This window comes from Oculina patagonica, chromosome 7 (genome assembly GCF_052425735.1).
Source record: "Oculina patagonica isolate OP01 chromosome 7, crgOcupat, whole genome shotgun sequence".
Classification (NCBI taxonomy): Eukaryota; Metazoa; Cnidaria; class Anthozoa; order Scleractinia; family Oculinidae; genus Oculina; species Oculina patagonica.
Genome location: NC_135764.1, coordinates 30,234,844 through 30,261,931, shown reverse-complemented (window position 1 = coordinate 30,261,931; position 27,088 = coordinate 30,234,844). Strand labels below are relative to the sequence as shown.

The window sequence follows — 27,088 nt, the reverse complement described above, 5'->3', positions numbered from 1 at the left end:
CCCCTCCCGATTTCTTCTTCTGTTTCTGTATAAAGCTTTTTCTACGCCAGTGGAAGCACGGTCTCCGAAAAATCTGTAAAGAAACATTTGGTTTGCATTTTAATCCTGCAAGTGGGCGTAAGTTTTGCGTAACGAACTACTTTAAAAGTTACGTCCCAGACATTTCGCAGATTGTTAGTCTAAACTTTTCTGAAGTAAGTCGTAGGCAACTTAACCCATGAAAAACATTATTTTTGAAAAACTAAAGGAAGGTATAACCTTAATTTGTGTATAGAAATGAAGCTGCTGCTAAATATATATTTTTTGAAGACGCGCGGAAACAACTTGAAAAAGTTAAGCCTTAATTTCTCAAGTTTCAATCCATTATTTTTAGGTTTCGTACGACACAAATATAATATTTCGCTGTTCAAAAATCTGGCAAAATCCGTGACAAAAGCCCTTTAATAAATGTCAACTCTCTCTCTGGAAGTTACCCAAAGAAACGTTATCTTTTGGCGTTAGCCGATCTTTTAATTAAAATACGCCCCGAAAAATGACTGCGAGGGAGTAACATTTTTGTCATTAAATCGACATTCACATTGCCAGACTGTCATATGTTTAGTCAAACAAATCACGTGACATACCGTATTTGTTCGATTAAGCGCCCTGGGCGCTTATTAAATTTTTGGACCTTGAGGGTGGGCGCTTGTTCGAGGTGGGCGATTATTCGAGGCTGGGCGCTTATTTAATTTTCACTATTTTTAGCAAGTAGTACGTTTATTTTGCAAGAAAACAATATATAATAGCTAAACGTGAAGGTGTACAAAAGCTGAATTTTAAATGTAAAAAATTAAAACAAAATCGGTCATCGTGGTATCTCTTCTTCACATTTTCTCGTGCGCCGCCCCCGATGCGCCGCCCTCGAATGCGCCGCATGGGACAAAAAGTATAGCGCCGCCCCCGACACCGCAGCCCCGATCGGCTCTTTTCGGGGTTCCTCCACACTTCATCTCAACTGCATTTCCCTCGCGAGTTGGTGGGTCCGCCCATAAGTCTCATATTACATGTTCTCTGGTAGTTCTGTATATGTTGTGAAGGTCGCGAACTTTGCCAGGACAGCTAGCACCACTTCTAGTCCGCGCAGCTCGAGGGCCCCGTCACAGCCCCCCCCCCCCCCTCACCGTTCCAACACTCTTTCGTCACACCCCCACCTCCCATCTCAAACAGCTCCCCATCACACGTCCCATCCCCGGGCTGGCGGCGCCACGACTTCCCCCGACGGTCCGCTCCAAACGCGAGACAGGGGCGCTCCCTGCCATCTTTGACAGGTGAGAACGTGGGAGGGGGGGGGCCTCCCCTGTCTCATGGAAATTGGCGGGCACTTCAATTGATAGTTCGAATCGTCCTACAGTGTGCGTTCAATCCACAATCAGACTCCGCCGGACTATTCTCTCTTCAGCAAGAGACGAATACTGACAATCAAAAGACGCTATTTTCAATTACTGTAAAATATAAGATTCCTTGTGGCGTCCAAATTTTAAATAAGCGCCGCCCTCAAATAAGCGCCGCCCACTTGAAGCGCGAAAAATTAAATAAGCGCCGCGGCGCTTATTCGAGTAAATACGGTAATCAAAATTCCTCTTGTGCCCTCTTTTAAGGGGGCTAGGGGTGGGCGCTTATTCGAGGTGGGCGCCTATTCGAGGTTGGGCGCTTAATCGAATAAATACGGTACAAGCAAAGTCAATGACGTCGGTATCGATATCGCAAAAAAAAGGCCAGTCTCGTATCGTTTTGATACATTGCTATCGGCTTGTCCTTGCAAACTGCTAGCGGGTGGGGCCACCACGGGTTGAACCTGCAAGAAATGATGGGAAGAAATATACAGAGCGGAAAACTTGGATCGAGTAAGGCCGTGCACAGAAGCGCATCTTGTTTGCTTGTGACAATATCAACGACATAGTGATAATGAGATTTTATTTATATTTCATAGTTTTGACTGATGTACAAGATATCATTTATTTCCCTGTTGTTTAGTTTTGTTTAATCGAAGTGAAATCTCGATTACAAACTAACTTACGGTAAGTCCAAAATCAAATTTCATGTGCCTCGGAAGATTGCTCCCCCATAAACAAGCTCGTCACGCAATCTTTGGAGAGGAAAGATTGCGTTACGAACCGATCTGTTCATTGCAAATTTTTCGAGACATGTAAAGAGAACTGCTGGGGAGGAGGGGGGGGGGGGTGGGGGGGGGGGGAGTGTTGTCTAACCAACTCCTAAAAGACTCAATTTTGACTATATCGCGAGCCTTGCTAAAAAATAGGACATTAAGCTTCGATTGCTATGATTGTTACAACGCTCGAAGGCAAGCGCTATTTAGCGTGTTGGGGATCAGAAACTTTCATGTCTCAAACTTTTATCGGGGACTGTTACTAAAAGACAAATGGTGATGGGAGTAAAGATCTGAACAAGAAAGACCCATGCGATGGGTAAATGTAGCCTAACTGTTAACTTTACACGGTTTACACTGAATAAAATACAGAACCCAAACCTCGGGCTTTAAAATAATGCCAATTAAGAAATACGTGTGACCGTAACGGACTATTTCGATCACTGAAACTAAGAGCTCTTAAACGTACAAGAAACATCACCCTTTTGACTAATCTTTAAAGTGATCTCAGTCAGTGAGCGAGACGAAATAGCTTTAGTACTAAAGTTCACTGTCACTGCTGGTGAAGTCGCGTCACAGACTTCTAGAGAGCTGTTTTCCTTGGATAACCTGCTTGATTTCTTGTAGGTCAAGGGTCTCGTACTTCAACAGAGCTTCCGCTAAACGGTTATGTTCCTTGGAATGCGTCTGGAGTATAGTCTTGGCTCTCTCGTATGAATCCTAAAAAAAAAAGACTTATCTTAGCTAAACTGAGGAATGGGAAACGACTAACAAATTCGTTGAAATATAAAAATAACCTCTTAAAACAGTAAAGGAACATTTCAATAACACAAATGAATACAAAAGAAGGTACGGATCGCTAAAAGCGACGAAGATTGAAACGGATTGTGATAGGGGTTTTTGAAATATTGTTGGGCAAAACAGTTTTCAAAGTTAATGTTGTTTGCTTGTAACCTTAAGTTATAACGCCCGGGAGACACATTTGGTTGTAATAAAGCTATAATTTTGTCATATATATCCATGTAAGTAATTTCTTTCAAAAATTAAGTTTCTTGGCGAGTAATAATAATATTAATAATAATTTATTTCTAGTGCATTACATTAAAAATCTCAATGCCCTTACAAGTAAAAATATTAAAAGTATTTGGTTAACTTAACTCAGCCGTGACACAGTCCCTTTAACAATCAACGTACGGTTCTCAAATAGAGAAGTTTTTAATTGAGTGTCGTAGAACCAAGTCCAAATGCAGCTTTTCTCACCTTAAGAAGTTGCTTGACTTCGCTTTCAATCAGCGCCTGTAGCTCAGGGCTCGATTTCTCAACATCCTTCACTTGGACCATTCCAACCTAGCAGCAGACACGGATTCTTAACTTTTTTAAACCAAGGCTAACACAATTTCCTTCACTGTTTTTTAACACATTCATACTGATACAAAAATATATACAAATATAAACTTGATTTGTAGTATTTTGGTATCTTTTAGAGGTCTAAAAAAGCTTGAGCCACGCTCAGATTGGTCTCTTGTAGGGGTTCATTTCAAAATTTCCGACGAGCATGCCCGCCTATTTCATATGGGACTCCCCCCACCCCCGGGCACTCAGCGACACCACACGGAATCTCTGTAGAGCTAAATAGGCAGTACGAAATTTTTTGGGTCAAATCTCGAGCTGAATTTCAAATTAGCGCGTGAAAAGGAACGACGATTTGCTGTTGCCCACGAGATCAGGAATCTCTGATATACATGTAACGCGGCGAACGAGGTGTAATAATGAGGGCCTCGCGGGAGGGAGGGGGGGGGGGGAGCTTGTTCCTTGTTCCCCCAAAAAATTTCCTCGTGTTCCCTTGTTTCCGAAACGTATGTTGTCGATTTTTGTGATCCCTGTTCTCTAAAAATTTCAGGAGGGGGGGGGGGGGGGGTTCCCTTGTTCCCAGCTTTATTTTCCTTCTGTTCCTTTGTTCCCCATTATTTTATGACCATGTTGTTTTGCTCCCAGACACCTTTGGGCAAGGCTCGCTTATAGCCACATAAAGTTGCACAAGCTGGTGATTTGTAGTACCTTGTCACTCATGCCGTACATTGACACCATGGCGCGTGCGATGGTATTTGAAGATTCCATATCACTTGCAGCTCCTGATAAACAAACATGAAATCAACATATAAGAGATAGAGCAGTTTTCAATTGAGTGTCGTAAAACCAAAACCAAAGTAATTACTCTGGCCAATCGCAAAGGACACAGACAATCCAGTTAACCAATCAAAACTCGAAGCAAATACATGTAGCTGACGCGAAGCGCGGGAAAACGTGCGCGAGCGAGTCACAATTGGTTTTGGTTTTAATTCTGATTGGTCGAGAAAGTGGCGCGAGATTTTTAAACCAATCACTGATCGTAGTAATGCAAAACCAAAGCAAACGCAAATTACTTTCGACACTCAAGTGAAAACCGCTCTATACCTTATTTGATGGTCTAACAGATGATACGCGCCCACTTTATATCTTTTATAGCTGTATGTAGCCTAATGGATATTTGATTTAAAAATACGCCCTGTCCCCTCAGTGTCACGCCCTCCTCCTTTCAAAAGTCGCAGGGTTCGTAAAAAATTAACATAAAATGGGAACATACAGTGGCATCTTATACATAGTGGCTCTTCCTGATCCCAGTGAATCCAGATCGAATTGGAATTAAGCAGTGTTAATTTTTGTGGAGGGAGGAAAAGCGGAGAACCCGGAGAAAAACCCACGGAGCAAGGACAAGAACCAACAACAAAATCACACCACAAATGAACCCGGGCCACATTGGTGGGAGGCGAGCGCCCTCACCATTGCTTCATCCCTGCTCCCTGGGTTCATACCCTTTTTTGGGCGAAAAATTCAAGGACACATTTTCCAGTTTTCAAGGACTCCATGCAGTGCAAAATCAAGCCAATAGAATGCCATGTCAAATTACACTTACCCATTGTTATGTTTTCTTTGCCGAAGATAAGCTCTTCTGCTACTCGGCCGCCCATTGCTACATCAAGCCTTGCTAGCAGCTGGGCTTTAGACCAGTTTAACTCGTCCTTTTCAGGCAACTGGGAAACCTTAAAAAAAAAAAGAGTAACGACGTTATTTAGCTAGCTACCTCTTGGAAGCAGTATTGCTAAAATAAAATATCTGCATTTATTAAAAACTAGCAATGGTATATTGCAATTCTACTGTTGTGTCTTGCCCAAGAATAAACAGTGACCCCCGCCATGCAGGGCTAAACCCAGACCGCTCAACAGTGTGCTGACAAGATTCCTCTCTTTTATTTATTCTAACAAACAAACAAACAAACAAACAAAAAACAAATAAACAAACAAACTGTACATACCATTCCCAAAGCCTGGCCTCGCGGTACAATGGTTGCTTTGTGTATCGGCAAAGCTTCTGGAGTGTACAGGGCCACCAATGCATGTCCACCTTCATGATATGCCACCAATTCCCTGTTCTTAGCCTCAATGACTGCACTCTTTCGTTCAGGGCCTTTAGCAAAGCAAATTAAGATTAAGAAGTAAGTAAATAAACTGATTAGTGAATCAGACAATCAAATTGAGGTTGTAGAGAATATTTTATGGATGTGCATCGAATATGAAATCTGTCTCAGCATCAATTTGGTGTTAAACTAGCCGACTGAGAGTAGTGAATGAGTGGCATATTGAGCTGAGCAAGAGAGGAGAAATAGAAAATCTCCAAGGAGTATTAAAACAATATATTATCCGAAATGCTTTTGACTGTTTTTTTTTTGAAGGTTCCTGACCGGCTAAGAATGCTCGACAGACATGCGAACGTTTTCGAATGTTTTGCCGGCCACATCTCCGAAAATGTCCAAACTCACGTCGGCTGGGAGCAATGAGAGGTGGCTGTATTCGCAGGCTAAAATAGCCCAATTTCAATATATTAAAATTCGGCCTAAAATAATAGACCTCAGGACGAGGCTCCGTGGACTGAACTATAGAGTTTGTGGGGTTTATTCCCCAGATCAGCCTCGCAGTGATGTCTATTATTTTAGGCTGAACTTTAAAATATCGAAATTGGTCTATTGGTATTTCCACTACATACCAACTAAAAATAACACCCTCCTTTACTTTTCTGTACACACAGAAAAAATCGCGTGACCAGCTGAAAGAAAGTCTGCTTAAAACACAAACACTTACCCATGATAATTTTGTCTTTTGCAAATTCAAGATGCTTGGTTGTAACATTTGTGTCTCCTTCACTTGCAGCGTAAATTGCTGCAGCATTTACCATGTTAGCTAGGTCCGCACCTCAATAAAGCAAGAAGTATTCCAAAATATTGATAACAATTCTTTCACTAACAACAATTCTTTCACTAGTAATAATTACTATTATTATATAAACTGCAGTGTTTTAGCGGTGGTAGCAAATCGAGAAAGTCACACATGTGTGGATAAAATGATCACACGTGTGAATCATTTTGACTCACCAACGTTTCACTCGGCCAAAGTGGTCTCCTCGGCTCTTGGTCTGTCCTCGACAACATTTTGAAAATTTTTTGGAAATGGTCGGAAATCTTCGGAAAATCGTCAAAAAATCGTAATTGGTAGGTTTATATAAAAACAGAATAATACATGGTGCTGGCGATTCCCGATTCCGCTCGCTCACTCGTGAGCATCGATTGAACACTCGAATAAATCTTCTCCCGACTGTATTATCCTCTATATCTCGCAGGTTTCTTTATTTTTTTGTCATCGAAGGCGCATGCGTTGACAAGGGCCCTCTGAGTTTTTCATTATCTTATGATGATTCCATCGTTAAACAGTAACGCTTGATCATGTAGCCGCCATTTTGATAACGTTCATTTTAAGACTACGGTACTAAGGAAAGGGGGGGGGGGGGGGGGGGGTGAGAGAGCACCCAATCCCCTACTCTTTGGGTAGTTTTGTCATGCTTTTTACGAATTGGAAAACATTAAGGCACTATTTAAAGGGTATGTGCTCAGTGAATAAGACTACTTGCTTGGAATGCATCATATCAGTTTTATCTCAAAGTTGCTGAAAATCAATCAATTAATCAATCAATCAACCAATCAACAATCAATCAATCAATCAATCAATCAATCAACAACTGTGCGGTAATTATTGTATGTTAAGCATATATACCTGAGAAGCCAACAGTTCCTCTGGCGAGCTGTTCTATCTTGACATCTGAAGAAAGAGTTAACAGCATAAATTACTATTCATTTATAGGTGACACCTACTGAATGCATTAGATGCCACAGATAAGTCACTATTGCTACTCCCCCTGGACAGGAAGCTAGTCTACTGCAGGTTACCCACCACAATTTCATCAGGTCTCCCTAATAGTTTACTGGTGTAAATTTATACTCCTGAGTGCACACAGGAACACAACACGACCGCTGTATGAGCACTTGAGCCTTGACCTCTTAATCCAAAGACTAATGTCATAACAGCCACATCTCCCATGATTTATACATTGGACGGCATTATCCACCGTTTGAATCAGGGCCAGAACTTCAGTTGTCTTCACAAGTAAGAGCGGTTTTCACACGATTATTGCCTTGGTTTTGCATTTCTACCCTAAGTGATTGGTTTAATTAACTTGCGCCACTTTCTTGACCAATCAGAAGTAAACTAAAATCGAACACAATAATTATTGTGATCTGCTCACAGACGTTTTCCTGCTTCGTGCCGGCACATGTATTTACATGTACTTCAAGTTTTGATTGGTTCACTGGTCTGTTGTAATTGGCCAGAGTAACTACTTTGGTTTTGGTTATACGAGACACAAATAAAATCTTTTCTATCAGATGTACCTTATTGTTACTTATTTTCGCGGGACTTAATTTTTAAGTACTTATTGTTACTTATTTTCACGGGACGAAAATTTATTTTAAACGTTTTCTATTGTATTTTTTGTTAATTACGTATTTTTGGCCAAATCGCGAAAATTACATTTTGTTGTAAGTCCCGCGAAATATACCTCTTTTCGTAAATTAAGTTCCCGCGAAAAATAAGAAACGATAAGGTACATGCAAAGTAAACATACCATCAGCAACTTGTACATTCTTGAGATGTAGCTTGAGGATGTCGTGACGACCTTTGACATCAGGCATGGGTACAGTTATCTTGGTGTCAAATCTACCAGGTCTGACAAGCGCCCTGAGTGAAGGATATTTGAAAATTAAATTACAAGCTGTCTGTGTTTCCTGAGTAAACACTCAATGAAAAGCAACCAAGTTACTCTGCATGAGACCTACTGTACAATGTAAAGTCCTGGCCAAACAGAGACGCAAGTAGAAGCAAGTTTTCAACTGTGCGTCCACTTGCTACATCGTTTGGCCAGGACTTGCGTGCACTTGCGTTGACTTGCGTTCACTTTGGTCTGGATTAAATTTGCACGCAAGTCAACGCAAGTTTTTCTTTGTTAGGCCACCCAACGCAAGTCAACGCAAGTTTCTCTTTGTTAGGCCACCCAACGCAAGTCAACGCAAGTCTTGCTGTTTACTTCAAATACTGAATTGTAGAGTGTGCAGTAGCAACAAAATGGCTTTTTGACAACTTGCGTGCACTTGCGAGTCTGTTTGGCCAGCTTGCGACTTCCTGCGTCCACTTGTGTTACCATTTGGCCAGGGCTAAAAGCTCATGATCCTGCTAAGTTTCTTTTACACGACACTTAAAATTTGATTTGATCTAAAAAAATTGTTTCCAAATCTTATTTTGAGATCAGCTTATAAGATTTGTGGGCGAAAAAACACGTCCAACTGCAAAAAATGCGCAGCTGCTGACAGCATTAGCAGTATTGTTTGCCAGTGCGGGTTTTTTTCGCCCTGATCATTGGTCTTTCTGAGAGCAACATAATTTTATACAATCAATTTCATTAACGAGTACTAAAATAACCGTAGGAAAACAAATCAGATTCATGCAGATTTTCCACTTGCTAGAGCTAGTAGAATAACCTGACATGAAAACTCACTTGTCAAGCACTTCAGGGAAGTTTGTTGCTCCAATCACAACGATTCCTTCTGATTTGTCAAATCTGTCAAAGAATAATAATTAATAATTATTGTTTTTGCTTTAACTGTTGACTAACACGGTACAAGTACACATAAATAACAGGTTAAGGGTACAATACAGACACATGTTGAGTAAAACAACCATTTCATATGTAACAAGATGAGATTTTTCAATTTTGATAGTACTTATGTGGACAGTGTTATTGGAAACCTTTACCAACAGGGTTGGAAATTAGCGCTCAGCCACTAGCCCAGGCGAGTGTGAAAACTGTCGGGCGAGTACAAATCACAGATCACTCGCCCGGTTTGGCAAGTACGATTTTCAATATATTATTCAAAATAAGCGGAATTTTTATTTTCCACTTAAAATAATCTGCACTGTCCATAAGCCGATAGCTTACCAACACAAAGCTATTAATTTTGCTTGCAAACCACAGGTATTTGAGAATACATATCAGATTAAGCTGTGTTTAAACTTTTGATGGAAGTAAGATCTATTTTCGGCGACTTTTCCTTTAAGAAATAGGCTTAGAGTGCAGTCTGTATCGTGATCGATCACTACGGTGGCACAGTGAGTATCAAACATGCCTAAAAATTTAAGTTGTACATTTTATTATTTGTGGGGTGAGGGGGCTAAATTTTCCTTTTTTCGACGTTTTTGCTTGTTTACAAGCTAAAAACGTAGAATAGGGGTTATGTGGTCAAAATTTGGAACCACATATTTGTAAACTCTCAAGGGACTTTTTTAATTTCTCAAGGGACTGTTTTAATTTCCCAAGGGATTACTTTCCGCTGTGGGTGATCACTTGTGCTCGTGAAAAAAACGTGACTTGTCACATTTACAAACGTTATATAACAATTTTAAAAGTGACATGTCAGCTTTCTTATCTCAACGCACGTGTGTCTGAAAGGCGATCTATAAAAAGCGTCGCACAAACAATGGATTGCGTAACTAAAACACGAATAAATAATCACTAGCACTTACATTGTTTAAAAATTACAAACGTCAAAAATAAACCATACCAAAAAACTCGCTCTTTTCAAAGATATTATTGAAAACAAATGCAAGAGATGGGGGCTTCTTTTAGCTTAGGAGCGGTTAAAAATTAGGCCAAATTTGGTCTCCACATGCAAGCGCAACTCTATTTCGTCATCAGCCTAGGTCGTTAGGGACGTGACCTCGCGTTGACAGGGAATGACAGCAATGTTGCATGAATCGGCTTTACAACATGCGATCGTATCTACGCAGTTCGAGTGGAATTTCAGTCAAAGACAGCAAAATTCTTTCGTATTTCATCTTCAAATATAATTCGAAAGCATTCACTGTATATATGGCTTTTGTTTAATCCTGGGTCTTGATATCCGACCCTCGCAGAGCCTAGACAAAACGCAGCTTGAGTGTAACGATTTGTTTACGCCACAATTATATGCGCAATGTTTTCTCCGACAGTAGTCGGAAATATCCGTATTTTTTTCGTGCTTTTTCGTGGAGCAATCGTAACGATACGGCCTTGAACACATTGAACAGCGGTCTACCTATAACAATTCAAATATGGCGTCGCAAAAACAAAGCGTCGAACGCATATTTTGCTGTTTCATTTGCTAATTTCGCTGCCGTAATCGACTGCCTCGAAAGGTCCTTGCAATTTTAAAGTATAGAATTGTCAGATCTCGGTGAAATTTGCACTGTTTATTTGTGTAATGTTAAGGAATATGTGTATAAATACCCTCCGCGAAGATAGGAAATTGTTAAACTAAACTACAAAGAAACTGTAATGATAAGTTCGAAGAACAATGCACAGGATAAACCTTCGACTCATACTTCATGCAAAAACGTCGATATCTCGAAGAGACTTTGATTTAATGGAGGAGACTGGACGAGTGAACCCAGGGGGGGTACTCTGGCTTGTAAATGACGGCGATGATCGAATGGAGGCAAAACTCAGGACCCAAAAAAATCCCTAAGTCTTCGGACATTACCCAAAAAAATCCCTAGACCAAAAATAACCCCCCCCCCCCCCGAAAAAAAAAAAAAAAAAAAAAAAAAAGAAAATCCCTTGTCAAATAACCCCTAAATTGGGCAATAATATAACACAAAGAAAACCATAATAAATTGAACGCTCGTGTTTGTTTATTCATCATACCATAAATACGCCAAGGCCGCGCCAAGGCACTTTAGTTCGTTTTTAATATCCAAAAAAATCCCCTATTTAAATCAAGTCACCCAAAAAAATACTTGCCAAATTTTCCAACCCACAAAAATCCCGTAATCAAACCTTTTTAAACCCAAAAAAATCCTTCGATCATCCCCGTCATTTACAAACCGTAGTACACCCCCTGGGCGAATGAAAAGTGATCTGGGCAAGTGCAATTTGAAGGTCACTTGCCCAGATGGCAAGTGCTCCGAAATTTTAGTTTCCAACCCTGTACCAAACATACGGAACAGTTCACAGGAATTAAAGTGTATATGACATGAAAAATATTTTCTGCTTATTTGAAAGGCCTTTCGAAATACAGAAGAATGGCGTTTTTCTTTTCGAAATATCTTTTTTGGTTTCAGAGATATTGACGTTTTTGTATTATGCAAATTAGATCAATGATGACGTCATAAGATTTGACTATAGAAAATGGTAAAATACTGAATAAACAATATCTCTAAAACTATTGAAGCAGTGTTCTTGAAACTTGGCACCACAAATGTGCATCACAAAAGGAACAAAATGACACCCTTAGTATTGTTGCCATAGCAACTCTGTCAGCTCCAGTCTTTCTCTGTCAAAAAGACAAATATCCCCATATCTGACCTCTAAAGTGAGACAAAGGGTCCTGCTTAGAACAGACATAGTTTCCATATTGTCTTAATTCCCACCATCGGTTTGGCTGCTCTAGATGTTCTTGGTTTCAGACAAAAACTGGGGATTTCAGTTTTTATTGAGATAGCATCAGCGGCAAAACTGTTGTCATGGCAACAGCCCTAAGAGTAACATTTTGTTTCTTTTGTGATGCACATTTGTGGTGCCAAGTTCCAAGAACACTGCTTTAATAGTTTTAGAGATATTGTTTATTCAGTATTTACCATTTTTTAGAGTCAAATCTTATGACGTCATCACTGATCTAATTTGCATAATACAAAAACGTCAATATCTCTGAAACGAAAAAAGATATTTCGAAAAGAAAAACGCCATTCTTCTGTATTTCGAAAGGCCTTTCAATTAAGCAGAAAATATTTTTCATGTCATATACACTTTAAGGAAAGCGTCATCAGAGAAAGACTAGGTATTTTTATATAATTATTAAACAAAATTGGCATGGCTAGGGATCATTAATGATGGCCACTTACCCGTCCAGTTCAACAAGCAACTGATTAAGGGTCATTCTCGAGTAGGGCTGATGATCGTGAACAATTCTGGTACCTCCAATAGCATCCAGCTCATCAATGAACACAATGCAAGGAGCATGTTCTCTGGCGGCAGCTGAAATCAAACAAACTTCAATATTGTAATTTAAACATGATTTACAATTATGAAGCTGAGGTCTAAAAATGGCCAAGTTAATATGCTTTAGACTGCGGCTTTTCACTTGAGTGTCGTAAAACCAAAACCAAAGTAATTACTCTGGCCAATCACAAAGGTCACAGACAATCCAGTGAACCAATCAAAACTCGAAGCAAATACATGTAGTTGGCACGAAGCGCGGGAAAACGTGCGCGAGCGAGTCATGATTGGTTTTGGTTTTACTCCTGATTGGCCGAGAAAGTGGCGCGAAATTTTTACAACCAATCACTAAGCGTAGTGAACGCAAAACCAAAGCAAACGCAAATTACTTTCGACACTCAAGTGAAAACCGCTCTAATAGTCTTGAGGACTTTGTAAATCGGAGGTTGTACTTTAAGTGTACATAACTTCCATTGTAAGTCCTGTGCGACATGATACGATACAGTGGAATTCTGATTTCTTGAATCCTTTATTTCTTAAAACGCCCAATAGCTCGAGCCACAAACTTGTGATTTCCTTTCCTCAGTTGAACACTGGGATTTCTCAAACATTCCAATTATTTTGTCAAACCAATTTAAATTCTTTTCTTGGAGGTTCGAGAAATTAGGATTCCACTGTACATACCCTGTACGAAAAAAAAACTGCATTTCTTAGTTCACCCAAATTATCAGGATCTTCAGAACTAATTTAAACAATAATGCTATCTAATACCTTACATAATTAAGATGGTTTCCGCACAATACAAGCAATACAGGCAAAAATAAAATTTCCAAAAAGACCTCTTATCATGGCAACAGTTTAAGTACAGCTAACAAAAACCTGCCAAAAATTTAGCACTGAAGCTGACCCCGCGAGAGAAAAATGGATTTGAAGTTGTCTTTATTTCAATTAAAACGGACGTTTCGTGCCAGTTCAAAACAAAATGGCGCGTGTTTTATACATTTTTTCGAGGTTTGACTTTAATTTTCTCGAGAATGCTTTAGAATTAAATTGCGGGATCACTTAGACAAATGAATTTCAATGAGATCTTTTAAATAGTATACAAAATGTTGCCGTGCAGATTAGTAGATTTTTGGTACTTAATTTTCGCACTCATTGCTTGAACTTTCAGCGGAATCCGTCTTAAAACCCACAAGCTAAAGTTATACTTGTAACTACATGTACATTGTATTCTCTCATTACAATAATATCTTTTTTCGCAATGATGCGCTTAAAACTGGTGAAGTAAGGTTAGCACTTATAGTGACTTAAGACTGGTTGTTTCAGGAAGGCTTTTTTAATATTAAACTATGCTATTTAGCTTTACATGGTTCACACGATTACACTTCTGTGAATCAACTTAATCAATCTTAAACTTTAGTTCAAGCCAGAAGGCTAGGCTGGACTGAAACATTTGTTAGCCTGAGGTTATCTGTAACTGGACACCTGGATTAGCATAATACTCGTACATGGGTATCGTACTTACAAAAGAGATTTCTGACTCGTGCAGCTCCGACTCCAACAAACATTTCGTCAAACTCAGAACCAGAGCAGAAAAAGAATGGTACTCCGGCCTCGCCTGCGACAGCCTTGGCGAGAAGAGTCTTGCCTGTTCCTGGTGAGCCAATTAGAAGCACTCCTGGGAACAACACAACAAAAAACACATGTTAGGCCAATAGTGTGAGAAAACAAAGAGTAAGAATTATTTTACGATACACTGAACACTGAATTTTGACTCACCAGTCTGCATTTTCCCCCCAAGCCTTTTAAATCTCTCTGGGTTTCTCAGGAACTCAACAACATCCTTTAACTCTTGTTTTGCCTCTTCCACCTACAGACAGGGGTGATTAAAGAATCAATGGAAATAACAGAGAAATGAGTTTAATTTCAGAGTAGTACATGTAAGTACTATATTTTTGGTCAAACCAAGATCATTATCTGGCGTACACTGTGGTTGGGTGGTCATGTGCACAGTTGTTAAGAATCTGGTTTATTGAAAATATAAAAGAATCAAGCAACTTACATATACAGTTACAAGAAAATGTATGAACAAATGTATGATAAGTGTGGACAAAAATGTTCAGAATGTACTAAGTCTCGTAATATGCTGTTTCACAAATTCTCAAACTCGTTAAAAATTCATCAAGTTAAAACAAAGAAAATCATTGAAGGAGGTTTGGATAACCGGTGTGTTGCTCTCACAGAAACAGACCAATCCACAAAGCATGACTTGTTTGTTTTGTCCTGAATTAACTACACGTACAGTATGTTGAAGTGCAAAAGTGTAGCTCTGTACATAAAATAGGCCACACTAACATAACATACCCCTTGAACATCAGTAAATCTACATTTCCTGTCCACGTTGTCTGGATGGATATCCTTCTGGCTTGAGCTCACTGTTAAATCAAAATCAAAACAACTCCATGTTAACTTGCAAAAGGCTGTAATTTCAGAAATTCCCAAAGTTGTATAGGCAAACATTAAAGCAAATCAGTGCAAACTTGATACAGAATTTGTCATAAATTGTGTAAAACTTTGGATCTAAAGTCTTTGATGGGTTGATCAATGTCTCACTTTTACCAGTCAAAAACTGTAGTTCTCACAGTCGAAAAGTTGTAGTTTTTTTTTTGGCCAGAGAACATTTTACATTTTTTTATCATTTTTTTCATTTGCCACTGAATTCTTGGGCTCTGGAAATAAGACTAGTGAACCATACAAAAGCTGACCTACAGTACTGTCCAAAATACCCATTTGCTGCGGTTTAACCTTGGTTAAACTGCAGATTTATACTGCGGTTTCACCTCGGCATAGACTCGGCATGCCGCGGAATATCTCCGGTTTTACCAGTTTTTTTTTTGCGGCAAGCAATACCGCGGTGAGACGTGGTAGAGTTGAATAGACAAACAGTACTTGAACACTTTACACAATTTTACGCCCAATTAATTTTCACAAAATTTGTAATTGATAGTGGTCAGTTGGAAATGTGTGCGAAAATGTGAAAGGCCGGTAACTGCGATGTCTATAAAATTACTTTGCGCTGTGCCTGGATCAGCAAAATAACAGTTTGGAACTAAAAACAATTAAACTTGTCCTACACTGGTTGTACAAATTGTTTCAAGTTAAGATTGCTACTTACTCTTCATTTGAAGTTGAGCTTCAATCAGGGAGAGGATTAAAAACAAAGCAATCAGAAATCTGAATGTGTTCCAAAGCTGTTCCTTGAAAAATGCACCTAAATTTTATCCACAGGAAAAAAACATTATTACACTAATTTCTATTAATTTTATTCACTACATAACAGTTAATTTGAATATACACAGGTCAGAGCGTATTTTTCACAGTTGTGGGTTTACAGTATTCAAAGACCTTATGCAAAAATGGTTGTCATTCATAATTTCCGTTGTTTGGTCAAGTTTCAGCGATTTGGTTAAAAGGCTGCAGATTATTTTGTGACTCATCCAAATTTAAGAGATTTGTATGGAAAAAGCCACCCTGGCCTATCTAGCCTTGTTTTCATGTCGTTGGCCATACAAATGTCCCTGTAACGGACCATTAGATAAAAGTATAGCCTTTAAACTTCATACACTGAACTTCATAACCAGAATTTCTGGGAATTTGGGTTCAATGGTAAGTACCCTGTTAGCAGTAACGGAAAAAAAAACTACTAACGGAAAAAAAAAAGAAGAAAACTATCATGAAAGAAACAAATCCCTCTGAACTTACCTTTTTGGTTTTGTGTAATAACATACATTGGATTTTCTTCACTTCCAGGCTGAATGGCAGGAGAGGCTGCTGTCCCATAAGACGATGGACTGCCGTGTTCATTAGATGATGATAAGATCTACAAAGTAGCAAAAACCACAGGGATTTTAAGAATGCATGTTGCTTAAATTAACTGAGTTGGATGAATGGCAGATGGGAAATCTTTGTCAGGCACAACATGGCTGTATAATTTTACATAAGTGTGAGCAGTGTCTGTGTCTGAATAAACACTACATTTACTTGAGAACGCCCTGCCCCTTATTAAGCGCTGTTCCTTGATCGTGGGTTCAAGTTGCGTTCTGGCTGGCTACTAGCTGGTGTTGTTCTCGGTAGTCTAGAGTTCAACTTCTCGGCTATGCTTGTACATGTAAAAAAGAGGTCTGCCTCCTGCCAGTTGGGATTTTTAACCCTGTTATGTTCATTTTAAATATATTTGTTTCAGCAATTGTTTACATTGGCCCTGAAAAGCCCTGTTGGGGGAGTGGTCAATTAAGGTATTTATTATAATTCATTTATTTATTTATTTATTTATGAGTGCCACATGTGACAGCAACAATACTTAAGCCACCCTTGAAACTGAGCCACAACCTGACCTAACAATGCAGCACCTACATTTGAAACACAGGAGCCCTTCTTTTTAGAAGCATGGTGCTTAGAAAGTGGCTTACAGTCAAACCGGATGTTCTTTTGATGGGAACTTTGCAATGTTGCAGCGCAATGTTCCAATATTGATTGACAGTTTGCTCGTCGCAACTTGCAACTTTCAATTCAAATTTGCCTGAGCAAGTTGCCAAATCCCGGTTTTTATTTTTCCCGTATGAAACATAATAATTCCACCTCTGTCTCAAAGAAAGATGAAATAATTGTCCTATGGTCGACTGCTTATCAACAGACTGCCATAAATTAGCGACAGGCTTATTTGAAATCGCCAAACTTGGAATTGTGCTTAAAAATTCAAATTTGCTCCGAAAAATTACGGCTTACGTAAATTTGAAACGTAATTCCTCACTTAGCAATGTAAACTAAGCCTGTCACTTATTTCTCGCATTCTGTTGACGAACAGTCGAATAAGGGGCAATTATTTTCTGTTTCTTTGAAACAAAGGTGGGACAACCTCGTTTTATACGGCAAAATAAAAACCGGAATTTGGCAACTTGCTCAGGCAAAATAATTTGAATTGAAAGTTGCAAGTTGCGACGAGCAAACTGTCAATCAATATTGGAACATTTTCGCCGCAACATTGCAAAGTTCCCATCAAAAGAACATCCGGTTTGACTGTAAGCCCCTGCTGCAGCTACTTGATTTTGTCAAGGAAAGAGACTAGTCATTGATGTCAGTTTTAAACTTAGTCTTGTTTTTGGATGGTTTTGGTATCTGTTATCAAATAAGAAAGAGCTTTAAACACCAGTTATAAATTAAAAACAAATGTTTAATAAAATTGATGATTTTTCCAGTAAGGTATGCTCTAGTAATATCTGTTGTATGAACAATGCTCAATACCTTTTTAATGTCAACACCGTTCACTCTGTCAGTCAACACCAATGCCTACAAAGACACAGAAATGATACCATGAGAGACAGAAAAATATTCAACATAATTAAAAAAGCAACATCAGAATTTAATTCTGCCAGAGATTGTTTCTTTTTCAATCCTACAACCAGAACTAAGCGACAACCCTTTTTTAAATTTATATAATTACATGTATGTGGTTGTTCAATTTTACCTATTGTACAATTTAGTATTTTTCCTTTGTTCTGATGTATGGTAATAATTATATGATAATGAAAATAGAAGATAAAACAAATACCAAATTGTACCAAGGGTACATCTAAAATTGAACCACAAGATTAACACACTTTAAATTTTGACAGAATTTGCAACAACTCTGAGTCATTTTTACAGCAACTTTTCTTTGATGTTATCCCAAACAACCACTTGTACTGTATTACCACAATGCCACGGAAACATGGAGCATGTTTTCCATTTCTTTATTGGGCAACATCGATCCAAGATGACCTACCTTCAAGTATTCATTTGTTACAGACTCATCTATGGCATATTTCCTGCTTTCATATCTCTTAACGACATAGCTTGGGTCCTCCTGAACTAATGCCTGCAGGCAAGATAAACACAAAATTAATGGTAATGCTGATTGAGTCAAAATTCTGCTTATGAGTCCTAAACACAGACCACTTCCTAAACATTTTCAGTATCTGTATGAGAAATACACTGTGAGTCACGCTGTGAGCCGGCACATGTTTAGAAAAAGACCCTTACTAGTTTTAAAACCAAGGGTCCCTCCTTTCGGGATTTAAAAACAACCAAGAAATTTTCATTACTTTCGGAGGGTCACATCCCTCTTTGGGGTGTCTTACGTATAATAAATTCAGAACTTTGTGTTTCATTAAATGTGCAATGTTAATTTCTTGCTGCTGTATTAAGTAGAATACAAATTACACTGTTGTACATGTATGTATAGAAGACAACTTGTATGTACGACATATTTATTTTATTAAGATGGATCAACTCACAGAGGACAATCAACATATTAAATAACTGACCCGTAAATACTCTGCCTGTGCCCTGGGATTGTGTTCTTCTGCATTTGCTCTTTCCTCCAATTGTTGTATTCGCCGGACAGAAACTGAGTGTACACCTCTTCTTTGAATATGAACTACAGAGACAAAGAGTGAAATCAAAACCTTAGAGCTAGCCTATAATTTCCTTTAAATTTGCAATTCTGTGAAGTCAAGCTGCTTGATTTAGGGAAGATGCCTGACTTCCATAACTTTGTTTCTATCTTTCTTGTTAGCATGTAGGAAAATCCTGGACAATTCATATTTTTTTTTTGTCAGTACACACAGTTACTTCCAAGAATTGAGAGAAGTGTTGGTGACTTTTGGTACGTGATGATAAAGAAACAAAACAAGAAAACTGGAACCACCACGTTGAAACAAAGAGGCTTCCACCAAGCTACACATGTAAAACATACAGTGTACTGCAGATGTCCTAAAACCAATAATAGTTATTAATGTTTTCAGTAGTTGGGAATGATCAGGCATCATCACCACGGCAACGGTATGTGTACTCACATTTTTGGGGTTGTTACAATTTGTACATTTAGTAAATAAACCCCTTCAGGCGGCTGGTATATTGGAGGATAATGCCCGAGGCTGAAAGATTGTTGAAAAATGAACAGTTGGCCGAGAAGCGAAGCTTTGAGGGCATATGTGAAATTTTGAGGACAATCTTTCAGCCAAGGGCATTATCCTCAAATATACCAGCGAGCCAGAAAGGGTTTTATTTATTTCATAACCCTCCGATTTATTTCAACAACGCGCTTCATATCTCGCCAGTAAATTTATAGGAAAAAACCTACGTAACAAACTCGGCTTAGCTGTGGTTGAAACAAATGTAAGTTGATTGGTTTAATATGTGATTTTAAACTCTGTGATTTCATTAAAAGTTAGAACTGAATAAGGTGACTTCATTCATTTGTTTTGTGCCTGCCTACCAAATCGGGCGACGGATATCAAATCGGAGGGTATATTCGCTGATACCTGCCGTCCGATTTTGTACCACATGATGCGTTTTGTCCAATGAGCGCGCGCGAAAATTAATCGGTGGGTAATACTGTAAGTATCCATATACTGTATTCATGCTACTGTTTAGGACTAAATTACAAATTCAACCAGGACAAGTAGGGCAAAATAGAAAATAATGCTTTTACATTGTTAATAATATACTCTCCTCGCTGCTCCGGGTGGTGTGCCTATGCGGGCGCGCGTGACGCGAGACGGATCGGCGCGGGGCATGGCCAGTGGGGGGTGTGGGGGGGGTCGGGTCTGCGGCTCCTCCGGTCGTCCCTCGCCCTGGCCTCGGCGGTCGCGCGGGGTCGTTAAGTTGCGCTCGGGCTTTTTCATTTTTTTCCCTATTTTGTAGTGATGTAGATGATGGTACAAATAGTTTATTCAATTATCATAAACTATTACTGAGTCAATAAAGGGAATAAACACCACTGCGTTTTTTCTAGTCAAGAAAAAAGGAAGTCCCTGAAGTCCCCGATCGACTGGAATTTTCTGGCACTGCAGGAAAAACAAGCATGAATCGATACTTACATGATGTGTGTAACCATGGTAGTTTTGTAAACGATGACATGAAGATGGACGATTTGAGTCTTGAAGGATTAGGGCTGGATTGACTTAAACTTGAAAAGCCTGTCAAGGCAAGATAACATGTAATGTCAGTTAACAGTTTCCAAAGAGCCACCCAGGCTTTAAGATCTCTTGGTGGTCCCGTCTAAAAAAATGTTTATAATTTTGGATGCCAGATGTAGATTTCTGTCAGCTCATTAGAATCTTTACGCACTCTCGGTTTTAGTCAGTTTGACGATCTTGCACTTTTTCCTGTTTTTCTACAGCCTTAACCTGAAAAATCACACTTTTTGGACATTTTTGACATTTTTTGGTCAGTTACATGTATGAGCTACATAAATAAGCTCCAACCTACTCAAAACGCCACCTGCAACTTGAAGGCAAATCTTTCTTTCCATAAGCATTGGATTTTATGACATTTTTGCTCAGGCATGCAAGCTTAAAAGGCTTTTCCTTTTTCTTCTTTTATTCTCTTCTTGCTGCACTTGCTGGCCTTTTATTGGGCTTGCTCTCAGTTTAAAAATTCTGGAGAAAGCATCATCTTTCCCCAAACTTTTACTGTGAAACAGCAAGGGGTGGCTGGCGGAAATTTTCCTTAGAGAATTTCAATGAAATTTCTATGCGTTTATGCAATCACTGCGATCTAGGTGTATCATTGGAAAGATATTTTTCTCCTGCACCCTTTGAGTATACAGTTGAATCCCGATAACTCGAACCCTCAATAACTCGAACCCCCCTCAACCTTGTTTAATTCCCCTTTAGGTCATTGTCTTACTTATTTTACCCTTGATCAGGCTAGGGTGTTCATTAGGCATTGGAGATCGGAGAATTCTCCCGCTACAACGTAGAATTCTCCGGCTAAATTTCAAAGGCCTGTACCTATTTTTTATTAAGATGCGGAACCTTCCCCGGTTACTTTACACTATTCTCCTGCTATTACAGTTCTTAATGAAAACCCTGCTTGATAACTTGAACTCCCAATAATTCCAACCTTTTTCGATTTCCCTTGAAGGTTCGAGTTTTCGGGGTTCAACTGTACATGTAAGTGGTGCATTGTTTGGTCAAAGGTGATGACATCAGAAGTAGAACAAAGGCCAGCACTAGTCATGGCCAGTTACGGCAAGCACAGGTGTCAATGGGTTAACTAAATAGAAAAGCACGACTAAACTTGAGCACAAGGCCAAACAGATAACTGCAGGTCTGCACATGGCTGGAACAGCAAGCATGTGATGCGCCCATAAAGGGACCCCAATATGCATGACTTCCACAAAAATTTATTTTTCTCTGGAAAAAGGAATTTGAGTAAAGATAAACCTTTATATTAATTTTGACCAAGAGGTCAAAATAAAATTTTTAGATGTACATGTACACCTTACCATGTTTGTTTTTAAAGAAGGATTCTGATGAGACATGAGAAACTGTCCATGGGTTGCTACTGTTTTGTGTGCTACAGTGGCAGACAGACAGGGGCGTGGTGAGCTGCGTTAATATATCGGCAGGAACTGTTGACAGGCCAAATTCATCAAGAAATGTTGCATATGGATCCTAAAAAATAAATTTAAAGCATCAGTAATGAAAATTTTATTTAACATACCGGTACATGTACAATTTGGTCCCATACTTTTGATTAATCAAAGTCTCTTCGAGATATCGACGTTTTTGCATGAAGTATGAGTCGAAGGTTTATCCTGTGCATTGTTCTTCGAACTTATCATTACAGTTTCTTTGTAGTTTAGTTTAACAATTTCCTATCTTCGCGGAGGAAATGCAGCCATATAATTTTGTCAAAAATGGCTCGTCTGCGCCGGGTATTTATACACATATTCCTTAACATTACACAAATAAACAGTGCAAATTTCACCGAGATCTGACAATTCTATACTTTAAAATTGCAAGGACCTTTCGAGGCAGTCGGTTACGGCAGCGAAATTAGCAAATGAAACAGCAAAATATGCGTTCGACGCTTTGTTTTTGCGATGCCATATTTGAATTGTTATAGGTAGACCGCTGTTTAATGTGTTCAAGGCTGTATCGTTACGATTGCTCCACGAAAAAGCACGAAAAAAAATACGGATATTTCCGACTACTGTCGGAGAAAACATTGCGCATATACCGTATTTATTCGATTTAGCGCCCAACCTCGAATAAGCGCCCACCCCCCCCCTGAAGGTAGAAAAAGTTAATAAGCGCCCAGCCTCGAATAACCACCCACCCCCACCCCTCAAAATTGAGGGCACAAGAGGAATTTTGATTAATTTTGAAGTTGAGATTAAAAATGACTAACTTCTATTACATGACTATCCCGAAAACCGAGTTTTTTAGCTTTTTTACTGAAACTTTTAATGAATATTTAATTTCAGCTTTCGTACACCTTCACATTTTTAGTTATTATAATTGTTGTTTTCTTGCAAAATAAACATGCTACTTGCTTAAAATGGTGAAAATTTAATAAGCGCCCAGCCTCAACCCCCATAAGCGCCCACCCCCTCAAGGTCCAAAAATTTAATAAGCGCCCAGGGCGGTAAATCAAATAAATACGGTAATTGCGGCTTAAACAAATCGTTACACTCAAGCTGCGTTTTGTCTCTAGTAGGCTCTGCGAGGGTCGGATATCAAGACTGAGGATTAAACAAAAGCCATATATACAGTGAATGCTTTCGAATTATATTTGAAGATGAAATACGAAAGAATTTTGCTGTCTTTGACTGAAATTCCACTCGAACTAGGTAGATACAATCGCATGTTGTAAAGCCGATTCATGCAACATTTCTGTCAACGCGAGGTCTCTCTTTGGTTTTGGTTTTACGACACTCAATTGCAACCTGCTCGAATCAATACACCTTATTCATAAATGGCGGAACGCGCGGAAGAGTTTGGGTCGAGTACATGAAAGCGAGGCTAGTGAGGCATCGGCTTTGAACCAAAACAAAGAAAAGTATGGCGAATTGAAGTAGTATTTGATAGTTCTTGAAATATCTCGTCGGTTAGAAAGCGATTCTTGGGTTTTGATGACTGCCATTGGAATCCCTGGTTTGACAACTGCATAAACGGTTGTGACTCGACCCAAACTCTTCCGCGCGTTCCGCCATTTATGAATAAGGTGTATGGTTTTATTTGATTTTCTTCCAAGTAACACCGTCAAACTTAAAAACGTCAGCCTAACATTTTAGGCCACTTTTTTCTTACTACTACATAGCCATGCCACTTTTTAACAATGTTTGTGACTAGAACAGTACATTTCAGCAAGGTCAGGCCACTATGGTGGATTTCCAATTACATGTAATACCAACACCTTGGCCCAGCTCACAACGAGTCTCTCGTAGCTCAGTTGGTTAGAGCGCCCAACCGGTATCTGGGAGGCCATGGGTTCGATTCCCGTTGGGGACTCAGATTTTTTCTTTGTTCCACGCTCGTGTCATGTTGAATTATTTCTTCACTATTTATCACCGAGCTTGAAATTTACCATCTTTATTATTTACTACCAACACCTTTATTGGATTTTTAAGTAGCATTAAATCTCGGTGACACTTCCCATTTAACCATATACATGTTCATGTACAGTCACTGTGAAATGACAAATAATTTCAAGCACATCATCATCATCATTACTTCAGAGATTCTGTTTGGTCTGAAATTTGAAAATTGATTTTTTTAAGTTAAATTATTAATGATATGTCAGTATACTCACATGATTACTGTTGCTTGTCTCCAGATCTGATGCTGTTACCAAGCTTTGTTCTGTCTTCTTTGATTTTACTTTCTTAGAACACTGTGTTTTTATCTGTGCATATGACATATACCTTCCAAGTGATGACTTTTTAAAACTATTTAACAGTGTTGTAACTTGAGGAAGAATTACTCCAGCCTAGAACACAAATTAAATAACATTTTGAATGAATGTGAAAGATAATAAACCAAGAATTACTATACAGAGATGACAATAAAGCTTACAAAATTTAAAAGTCATTATAAACAGTTGATCTATGTAGCTGTCTACAGTTAAATTATCTTTGTATGTTCAACAAAAACTTTACGTTTTGATAAAAAATTGTGTTGGAAAGAATGCAGACAGTCATTTAGAATTTAAAATCAGGGATCACAAATGGGTACTCAGTGTACACCGTGTTCAAACAAAGCTTATAAACAGCGTTTGACTAAACGTAGGGTGTCCGGTCGTTTCGAGACAAATTCTTTTCGAGACACGTCGTTTCGAGACAAGTCGAGGTCGATTGGAGACACAAGTAAAGTCGATTCGAGACAGACTGATACACATGTAAAGTCGATTCGAGACAAACTGAAATTGTTTCGATATAAAAGTAAACTCGAGAAAAGATCAGTATATTAGTTTGCGAATAATCTATAATTCGCCAAAGCGACTCGATCGATCGTCGTAAATAATTCCCAGTGCTCCCGCGAAGTCCTTCCGATACCCAGCCCTCCCCCGCAATGGGAACACACAAACGAGACCAAGTTTATGTTTATTTACAAAAGAGATTTGGATCAATATATTTATGAGACGTACTCTATAACTCCACAATAGTTATCAAGAAACACAAATACGATCAATAAAGTTGTGTAACTCGGTGGTGCACCGGACCTCTGAGGAAACTTGAGTTTATCTGGCGCGTGGGTAGGCGAGTTTGTAAATTATCATATCAATAGACGCGTTAACTCATTGTGTTAAAAAAACTTGCTAATTTTCCCTATTGTTCTAACGGAAGTGAATAAACCAATCGAAACGCTTAAATCTAATTGAGCTAACATTTCGATCCTACGGAGGGTAGAAAACAGCTAGGGCGCGAAGAATGATCATTCGATCTCACGATCACATCACGACTATCAACTACCGTTCCCGAGTTAAAGCGAGTTTTAAACTTATCACGATGGCTACTGCGCAGATTTTAAACTGCATTGTATGCGATGAACCAGTTCGGCCTAAACAACAAGGCATCCAATGCGACGGCTGTTTTCGCTGGAATCATCGAATCTGCAACACCGGTAAGTTTTCAGCAGCTAATGGACTACGTCCGCAGAAACTGGATAACAGGCGACACGTGGAAGCCGTCCTCCTGGAGCGTCTACATGAAGTCCGTGCGAACCAACAATGACATCGAAGGCTGGTATCTTGGATTGAATCGCCGCGCGTCTGGAAAGTCCAAGCTTCCCCTGTACCTGCTGATCCGCCTTCTCCACCGCGAGGCCAGCCGCACATCCGTACAGATCAGGCTTGTATCTGAAAAGAAGTTAAAGCGCATCCAAAGAAAGAAGTTTAGAGAGCTCCAGACCAAGATATTCAAGTTGTGGAACGAGTTCGACTCTGGTACGCGAAGTGCGAGAAAACTACTGAGGGCCTGTTCATACCTCAACGGTCCACGAGCATCATAAAACGATCCATCTGTGCAAGACAAAAAACGGCTCTTTTAGGAGCCACCACATCAGCAAAAGTCATGATCAACGAATACTTCAATATTTTTAAATAAAGATTCAATAAAGTTTGTTATTACGCGCTGAGAAATAAAACAAGATCGGTCGACCGATCGGTTGAGTCGCGGGAAAACTGGGTATTACAATTCGATTGTGTCGCGGGAGCACTGGGTATTATTACATCGATCGATCGAGTCGCTTATTCGCAAACTGAAACACTAAAATATACTGATCTTTTTGGGTGTTTACTTCTAAATCGAAGCAATTTCAGTTTGTCTCGAATCGACTTTACATGTGTCTCAGTTTGTCTCGAAACGACTTTACTTGTGTCTCGAATCGACCTCGACTTGTCTCGAAACGACGTGTCTCGAAAAGACTTTGTCTCGAAACGACCGTAAACCAAACGTAGTATCGCCAACAAGCACGTACAGTAAACGATCTAAGATCTATACTCCTTTCAAAGAGTTTGGTTCTCACGATGAACAATATCAGTAGTACTATATTGCTATATGATTTATACATCATAATAGCGAAAAATGAGGAAACATCATAAATCTGTTATCGAAAAACTTCAGCTTATTCAAGCTTCCTGGCACGCTACAACGTGACGTAGGGAATATGTAGACCAACACGCGAATACGGAACCAAACAAAATCACCAATTTCTTTGGTTTCACGTGCGTAAAAATATATTAAGATACCTGTGGGCTGATTCCCGTGGACGAGAACATCATTCGATTGGTTAAACTCCAGGAAAATCACAACATTAGCCGTAGATTCCACAAATTTAGTTACACAACTTTCCCTGTTCGACTATCTTTTTTGTGAAGTTGCATCATGGGTTCAAGCGGTAAACCGCTGGACTCTAATCAACGCGGGCGGTGGAAAGACTATGGTGCAGTAGGGATCTGGTAACGAGATCCTTCGCGAAAAAAAAGGAAACAACATTGTCCCGAATTCCCGAATAGCCCTTATGCATGTTTACGTCAACCTGGCTAGTTTCACCACCAAGCCTCGCTTTCAAAGTGCAAACTTGTAATTATTATCACGAACGAATTCCCAAAGCAGCAAAGATGAAAAGAATTCCCACGTTAAAACTGCATAAAGGTGGCGAA

At 39.3% G+C, this 27,088-nt stretch overlaps 1 protein-coding gene across 1 annotated transcript; it reads right to left on the bottom strand.

The window, feature by feature from the left end:
* Positions 1-1,936: 1,936 nt before the first annotated feature.
* On the bottom strand, positions 1,937-26,804 carry LOC144661708 (uncharacterized). Its single transcript, XM_078522520.1, has 22 exons — positions 26,675-26,804; positions 24,239-24,415; positions 21,927-22,095; positions 20,515-20,613; positions 18,958-19,070; positions 18,417-18,509; positions 17,897-17,941; positions 16,358-16,475; positions 15,771-15,866; positions 14,960-15,030; positions 14,375-14,465; positions 14,121-14,273; positions 12,502-12,634; positions 9,122-9,184; positions 8,195-8,307; positions 7,288-7,332; positions 6,322-6,432; positions 5,499-5,650; positions 5,100-5,226; positions 4,205-4,278; positions 3,407-3,493; positions 1,937-2,866 (listed from the first exon to the last, which is right to left on the bottom strand). Exons 1-22 carry the CDS (start codon positions 26,705-26,707, stop codon positions 2,720-2,722), a joined length of 2,310 nt encoding a protein of 769 aa, XP_078378646.1. The 5' UTR covers positions 26,708-26,804; the 3' UTR covers positions 1,937-2,719.
* Between the last annotated feature and the right edge of the window lie 284 nt (positions 26,805-27,088).